The following is a 9,044-nucleotide window of genomic DNA, read 5'->3' on the forward strand; positions in this document are numbered from 1 at the left end:
AAAGGCCCCTTGGTCTTGCAAACTTTATATGCCCCAGTACAGGGGAATGCCAGGGCCAAGTAGTGGGAGTGGGTGGGTAGGGGAGCAGGGGCGGGGGGAGAGTATAGGGAACTTTTGGAGTAGCATTTGAAATGTAAATAAAGAAAATATCTAATAAAAAAAAAAGCAAAAGAAAAGAAAACAGATTCTCCCTCCCTTAGAATCTATCATGTGTCAACACTGGTAGGATTTAATGCTTAATCCCTGACTCTATGCTGGGAATTTGTCTAGCTTACCTTGCATAGGTCTTGTGCTAGTTATCCATTTGCTGTAAGCTCTTAGCTACAACTTTCCTGTTATGTCATCTAAGAGCTCAGCATTTTTAACAGCCAAGTTATACATGGGCTACTGGAATAAAAACTACAAATGTCACAGTGTATATGCAAATCTAGCACAGAGCAGTACAGATGTGTGTTCTGTCCTGGAATTAAATCTCTCCATTACTTTTATTGAAATGTCTCAACATTTTAATGTTTAGTGAAACTCTAAAATAAGTTAATGGTGAAAGAATAATAAATTATTGTGTGTGCATTATGTAGTTGACCATATTCATTTTATACAATATTTCAAGACCTCTATAACAAGGATTTAGTTACCAGCATTTTAAGTTAGAATAAACTAATTGTGACTATTATAAGAAGAACTAGCTGATTCAGACAACTAATCGCATACTATCACTGACAAGTAAAATATTGATATTATACCTGACATAACTAATAGGCAATAATAAAATGTAGTGATAAGGGATGATCTTAGGAAAGAGATTTATTTTACATCTTCAAAAGTGTCACTGACTTTCATAAGACACGTCAGTTACTAGTGAGAAATATGTCAACTCCCTGTGTCCCAGTCTGCCTCTTAAATTTCTGTCTAACATGGGTGGGTCATACATATATTACATATATATGTAACAATACATATATAACAAAATTTTTATAGTTGCATCCAAATGTATAGCTGTGTTTGGCTAATGGGTGGGATCATCAGAAATTCAGCACACTGGGAAGAAAACATGTGTTCAGCAGTAATTATGGCCTTTCCTTATCCAAATGCCACATCACTGTGGCATTTTGGGAGGAGGGTGTTTGTTTGTTTGTTTGTTTGTCATTACACAATATCCATTGAAATGGTAATTTTAAAAGGTGTATAGTTTTCCTATCTCCCAAATGAATGATTACTAGATTTATTCAATCAAACTTTATTGCACAATACCTGGGCATGCATTGATCTATTTTAACCTCTAGTCTGGCAACCTCTCAAAGTACCCAAAGTACCTGCATTTTATTACTTATCTGGCTCTCTGGGCTTGCATGTGTTTTCTTTTGATGTTTCTTCTTGCCATCTGCGTCACTGAATTCTTCTTATTCTTTTCTCTTTCCCCATCCCCTGGCTTGCGGATATCTTACCCTATTCTCTCTTCTGCCTAGTCATTGACTGACCAGCTTAAATTGACAAGGCAGAGAAAAATGGTAAGCATTTTACATAAACTCAAAACTGTAGATATTTGGAATAACCATTACAATGCCATATCTGGATTGCTACAAGATATGAGGACAGAAAAATCAGCATTTAAAAAAACAGAAAGATAATATTTTCATAGTTCACAAAAATATTATGCCTATAGTCTATACTTATTTATGGGCTATCGCATGACACACATACACAACGTTCAATGATCATGTTGGATATTTGGCAAATCTATCACTTGGTATACAAAGTACTTACTAGTACTGAGGGCATCCACACGTTGCTCACTATTCTAAAAACAATCATGCCAGTCATTGTCATTCCTAATTATCCTTCCATGCTCTAGTGGACTAGTCATTCTTCCTATTCATCAGCTCACCAACACATTCTCTCCATCCTCTTCCTCTCTCCCATCTCCCCCCCCCCCACGTTCCTTATGTAATGCATCTTTTAACTCCAATTTAAGGTAACTCTCCTGTAAACTCATATTCCTTGGCCAGCCTCACTGACAGTAACTTTCATAGTGTTTTATGCATGTCATTTATCTGAGAAACAGCTCTGTATCACTGTCTCATCACAGCATCATGAATCAGTAGACCATCAATTTTGGAGGGAGGTTAGTATATATTGATTGATGGAATAAATGCTGATATCAGGAAAGCTTCTAGAAATATAGATTTCTATCAAAGGTGTGCCAACAAGAGAATCTTCCTACTTTTGTTTTATCATTGTGTATAACTAAAGTAATGTCAAGCTAGACACCATGGCACACTCCTGCAATCCCAGCACTCAAGAAGTAGAGCCTGAAAGACCAAAAGTTACAGGTTAACCTAGGATACACAGTAAGACCCTGTCCCATACAGATGAACTATGGTTTTTCTATTAGATTTTAAGAGAAAACATGATTCTTCATAAATACATACCACTTCAGTTAGTGAAAAAAGGCTACCTTTCTATTGGCATAGTAGTACTCTATATGGATTATTTAAAAATATTGGTCTCACCATTAATTCATGTGAACAGTCTGATAGCTAGGAAGCTCGATTTTGCTATACAAAAAGACCTTTAGATATCAATTACTACTGATATTCCCACATAAAATTGCAAACACCTTTGAGTTCTCATTCTTACAGTATTTCAACTTCTGCAAAGCACTCAAAATAAATACTCCAGTCCATTAATTTTACATCCCATCTCATTGCCAGGATTTCTGGAAGACGTGCCAGTCACTGATCTCTTTGTGCCATTTTGCTTGTTGCTCAAGATGATTGTCCTTTAGAGTCCTGCTTTCTTACCCACAGATAATGTTCTATGACAGGCATGGATTTCTGCTTTTATACTTCAGAGTATCTTAACAAGTTTCAACATTCTTTCTATGATGATCTAGGGTTTTATGAGAAAAGCACCTCTAACCAGTCCATGTGCTCTAAAGTCAGACCAAACTTGCCTTAGAAACCCCAACAAGGAAGTTATCTGCTTTCATCAGAATGAAACCAATGCACTAGAGGCACATGAGTGCTAAGTCGTACTAAGTTTCAGTAAACAGTTATGCTCTAACAGATGCACAGTGACCACTCATAGTTTTTAAACTTTTTAGAAACTGAAGATCCAGAAAGATGTCAGTATGTGTCATCTTCTTGAAAAGCCCAAAGGACAGGTTGTTATCTCTCATCCTTCCTTTACTTTCTCTCTCCCTTTCTCCTCTCCCTCCCTCAATCCTTCTCAAAAGGATAATAATAACACTTGTTCAGGGTCTTAGCCTGATGTCTTCACTTAACTCTAATTCATTTCTTTAAGGCTCTATGTAGAAATAGAGTTCCATTAAAATTTAAGTTCTTGCCATAAGTTGTAGGCACACATAAACCTGAGTCCACGGGAATCAGTATTTGATAAATGATTCCATCTATATTTTCTTCTTGAAGATTACATATCAATTTAAATTGTGTTTAAAGAACTGTTTTCTCATTACATGGGTGCTACTCTCCTGGCCTCACAGCAGATGTAGTTACCTGCACATTATCAGCACAAGATCAAGTCAAACAAAACTGTGGCATCAATAGATAGGGTGGATGATCTCTTGGCCCCTCCCATAACTAAGACGCTATTGTTAGTTGAAAGTAGCTGGAAGAGGAAGAATCACTCAGAGGATGTGGGCACTGCAAATATTCACAGTGAAAGTCCACCTCTCATATGGGGAGCACTAGCTACTTTTTAAATGACAGTATGTTGGGAAGGATATGTGTCAAGCAGAATATGGGGACAATTGGACAGGACATTTAAGAGAATATAATTATATTTTACTCTATACAAGTATGAAAATTTCAAGACAAAATACTTAAAACTTATTTTATTTTACGTGTATGGGTGTATCCATAACCATTTTTATACACTTTGCCAGAAGCATATCTGAGGACCACCTGTGTGCTTGGTACTTGCAGAACCCAGAAAAGCCCATCAAATTCCCTAGAATTGGAGTTAAAAATAGTTAGGAACTGTGAGGAACATTCTCAGAATCTAATCTAGGTCCTTTGGAAAAGGATCTAATGCTCTTAATCGCTGAACTTGTAATAAAATAAAATTCCAAAGGACTCTGTTCAAAAATATATTTTATTATGAGAAACTCATTCAAAAGCAAATTTAATTGATACCATTGCTCATTTTCATCATCCTTTTTTTTCCAGCCAATCAGAGCTGCCCCAATGAAGCTTTGGCATGCAACTCATCGGGCCTCTGTATCCCAGCTCACCAGCGTTGTGATGGTACTGCCCACTGCAAGGACATTCAAGCAGATGAATCCAGCTGCTCAGGTGCTCCTTTTCCTTTCAACATTTCTTTGCAACTCAAACTATTAACTAAATCCGAGGTGCTAGAATATTAAAAGCAGATTTTCTAAATTATTATAGGCATGGATTTATAGAGTGGGTTTGGTGACAAGAAGAATGCTGATATCCTAGATTATTTAAAAGTTTATAAATGAGTAATGAACTCTTTATTATTCTATAGTGTTCACTAAATAATGAAAGCTAGAAAGCAGGCAGATGGTGCAGTCAATTAACTACTATCCACACAAGCATGAGGATCTGAGTGCAGATCCCAAGCATACAGGTAAAAAAATAGGCATACTGGGCAAATGTAACTCTAACACTGAGACAACAGAAACAGGGTGTTCATTGGGATTTGAATCAGTGAATTTGTAGTTTCTATGAGATCCTATCTGAAACAAATTAGGTTGGAAAGAGACAGAGGAAAACAACCAACATTTATATTTGACCTCTATACACATATGTATGCTGCCACCCAAAACACACACACACATGAACACACAATACAAACACCATTCATACTACAACATTCATAACACAAAGAAAAACAACATACAATATTAATTTGATATAATTTGTCATCCGTAGTATTTAATAATCTATAAACATTCACTATGTTCTGCAATAAGGATAGCCTGCAATATAATGTTAGTGTCTTTATGAAGTTTCATTCTTTGTCCTACTTTTTGATGAGAGTATTATATAATTTAATGTTACAATTTTCCATAAACATATTAAGTCTTAAGTTTCTTTGAGATATTTATTTTTCTCACCTTGGAACATTCATAAAGCATAAGAGCTGATAATGTAATCAGTTGTTCTATGTACAAAAACTGCTCTAAAAATCCTATGATATATTGTATAAAATTCTATGGCATAGTCCATTGCTGTCTTCTCTCCTGAGTAATTGAATTTTTATTTCATGTAGGGGGTTCATAAAATAGTAGAGATTTGGAGGCAATGTAATTCTGTCAAAACTAAAAGATAATATAAATCAGCAATAGGAGATATATGTGATCATATTTCTTATTAAGTTGGAAATATTTTATGTCAAGTGTAGGAAAGAATATATTTTATATATTTAAAGATTTACATGGAATTATGAATTATGTGATTCAAGCATGATATAGTTTTAGTTCACAGAAGAGTCATTTATTAAGTTCTTATTTTTATGAGTATATTAATATATGAATAAGTAAACAGATATAATTCCACAAAATATACAAAGATAACCTACAACAGCATTATTGTTTCCCATTATTCCATTTACTAAGCATCTTAGACCTCAAATAAGTGACCCTAAAGGAAGACCTGTTTCTTTGTTGAAAGAGAGTAAGGAAGACGCTGGAGATAGAGATGCACGGTAAATTAGATCTCATCCCTCAGGGGCTGGGGTAAGAAGATTTAGAGTTAGAGTCCAGTCTGAGCTATACAGTGAAACTTGGCAACAAATAAATGGAAAGGGGACTAACAAAGTAGTAGTAATGCACTTCTGTTCTTTGAAACTCGACACTTTTCTTATGTCTATGTAAAGGTAAGATTTTCTTGAGGACATCAATTTATGAGCACCAATCAAACTATGCTATAATGTATTGCTTGCTCTGACATGATGTATCATTAAAAATAAGGTCAGAGAAAAGAAAAGATTTGCCATGCATATGCTGAGTGATAGACACTCTGTTTATTTCAGTCAAGTACGCATCACTGACAATCCCCTTACAAAGATCAGGTCACACTGACATAGCTATTGGGATGGAGTGACATAAAGAACTAGTGAAGCCATTGTAATAGATAAAATCCATATTATGATTTTCTATATTTTATATACTTTGGGATCTTCTGTCAAATATAATAAAAATACATGTGCTAATAAGAATGCCTTCAAGACATAACCATGATACATATCTAGCAATGTACATCATACATTTCTATTTTCCAAACATCAGCTTCTTTTTCGGTCAGTCTTGCATAGAGTTTGAGGAGCTCTAGCATTCCAGTAGCCATCATCCCCCATAGTGGCCTCACAGCAGATGGTGAATATCTGGCCTTGCGCACTTCAGGTTTTAAGTTGGTCATTAAGAACATCAAATCCAGACACAGTATGAATATTTCAATAAATTTTGTCAGTCCCCCAAGTTGCATTAGAAGGCTATAGTATTTTCAAGTTGTGATTGCTTATGTAACAGAAAAAGAAACCATCAAGAATTCCTCGAACTGAAATTAAATTGGAAGTGATTCTTCTAATTATGTGCAGTTCGTAAAGTATATGCTAAAATAAGACTATAATTATGATGATATTCTATTGCAAATAGAATTAGAAAATAACATCAAAATATAAATTTGTAGGATGAGACATTGGAGGTCTAGTATATACAATGTGTGATGTATTTATAGCTTCATAAAGTTTCAGATGTTTAAACAAAACCAAAGCCCTAACAATTCCCATCCAGTGTCTTGGAACCACTGCACATCTCAGAGACATGGTAATTCTTCTCATGGCCCTTGTGGTGGGACCTAAAAATATAGAAAACAGAATGAAAATCTGAGTTCAGATCCAGAGCATCAATATAAAAAAAAAATCCAGGTTCAGTGGTGCATGCTTATCATCCTATTGCTGGAGAAAAACACCTATTTTCCTGGGACTAGCTAATGAGACAGATTATGGTGAGATGTAGGTCCCAGAAAAATATCCCATCTTAAAACCAATATGAATAGTGTGTCCTGAAATATAAAAGGCTATTATATCGCTTCTTCAAAATCACACACACACATAAACCATCACACATATACATTCATACATGCACACACTTTGCATGTATATGAGAGAATACACTGGGGACTTGACATAGCATGTTGTATAAGTTTCATCCATCATTTTAAGCCACACACAGATTATTGTGCATGCCTCACACATTCTTAGTGCATAGACCCCATATTTTGGGACTGAAGTAAATAGTAAAACATCTGACACTTTCAGAAAAGCAGCTCTATATGTTAAATGGCTAAACTTTAGTTAGTTTATTTTCCTTCATTAACAACCCAAATTAGTTTGGTTAATCCCACCGAACCCTCATTTCTACACAATGTTCTAAGGGCTGAAAAAAATCACATATGCCAAACTGTTTAGATTGTACTTGACTCACAGCAGGCCTTCAGACACTGATGATGGTGCATAAAATAATAGGAGTTAGGATGAGGCCAGGCTGGACTTGCAGTGGATGAAAATGCAGTTTAGTTTCTTGGCCATTCAAAGAATTCTTCCAATTCAGAGATAAGTGAGAACAAATAATTAATATCTAATATGTACAACTCTTTAATATAGAAAAAAATTTAACTACAATTTCATCTTCCCAATTGCCATAAATCCACCTATCTCTGTCTGTCTGTCTGTCTGTCTGTCTGTCTGTCTGTCTGTCTGTCTCTCTCTCTCTCTCTCTCTCTCTCTTTGTCAAAATGCAAGCATTGAGGCTAGGGACAGATCAGTCTACAAAGAACTTGTTTTGAAAGCCCAAGGAGAGGAGATTGACCACATGATAGATAGATAGATTAAAGCCTGCCATGTTGGTACACTTCTAATCTAAGTCCTGCGGAGGGAGAGACTTGTAGATGTCTGATTGGTGATCTCCAGGCTAGTTAGAGGTGCTGCCCGAAGCAAACAAATAAACATTAAACAACAAGCAAATAAAATAACAAAGTCATGGAAGATGGTAATGTGGAAAGATACCTGAGCTTATCCTTTAGCCTCCACATACACAGACACACAGACACAAACACACACATACACACAAATGCACACAAAGATATACACATGCACTACTACCACCATCACCAGCAGCAGAATGACTCTTGCTCTAGGCAGCATCCATGTTCTTTCCCCAGTACTCTACTGGATACAAGGGAGCACATGCTGCTGTTCCCTTAGCATCACATTGATGAGCAGCTTCATTCATAGGGATTACAGTGAGGATTAGTGGCTCCAGAGGGAAGTCAGCAATGCTTGCTGTATAGATTGTGAAGCCTTAGAACAACACACTTGGATTTTTGTTTCTGTTTTTCTGTTTGTTTGTTTGTTTTTATTTTGTTTGTTTAGTTGCTTTTATTCTCTACAATAGAACAAAAACATTATTTGAAAAATACTAAACTGCACTTAGGAGAAATAAGCATGAAATATCTGCATCTACTTGTGTCTCATAATTAATCAGTTTCTTTTCTTAGAGCATCTAGTTTCTTGTTTTTGAAGGAAATTTTCCATCCTATTCTGTTCAAGGAGGAAAATCACTTCAAGGAAAGATGGCTTTCACTCTCATTGCCCACTCTGTAAACCCTCATTACTTAAATACAACCAAGGGAGGCCAAGATGGAAAGATGCTACTGGGAAAGCAAATTTTTGAAATATTTTGAAACCCAAAATGACACTTGACAGTAGACACTAAACACATGCTATTTTCAGACTCCTCTGCCTCCCCCAGCTTTTTCTTTCCTAACGCTATTGGAATGTTATGGCACTGGCTGAATAATCATTCTCAAACCACCTTTCCTCCAGTAGTCTTCTTTAATCAACAATGCCTGCGTAACATTTCTTTTCCTTCATAAATAATCTTTTCTTTTCCCAGTTAAGCTCTCAATCTCCCTCTGTCTCTCTCCATCTCTGTCTGTGTCTGTCTGTCTCTCTGTGTGTCTCTGTCTTTGTCTTTGTCTTTGTCTGTCTCTGTCTCT

General features: G+C 35.9%; 1 protein-coding gene across 1 annotated transcript in view; it reads left to right on the forward strand.

The window, feature by feature from the left end:
- Positions 1-9,044, forward strand: part of Malrd1 (MAM and LDL receptor class A domain containing 1) — a 658,259-nt gene that overhangs the window by 545,108 nt on the left and 104,107 nt on the right. Inside the window, exon 34 of the mRNA XM_021195116.1 lies at positions 4,188-4,313. Coding sequence (XP_021050775.1) covers positions 4,188-4,313 — 126 coding nt within the window. The remainder of the gene's footprint in view (positions 1-4,187; positions 4,314-9,044) is intronic.

This window comes from Mus pahari, chromosome 3 (assembly GCF_900095145.1).
Source record: "Mus pahari chromosome 3, PAHARI_EIJ_v1.1, whole genome shotgun sequence".
Classification (NCBI taxonomy): domain Eukaryota; kingdom Metazoa; phylum Chordata; class Mammalia; order Rodentia; family Muridae; genus Mus; species Mus pahari.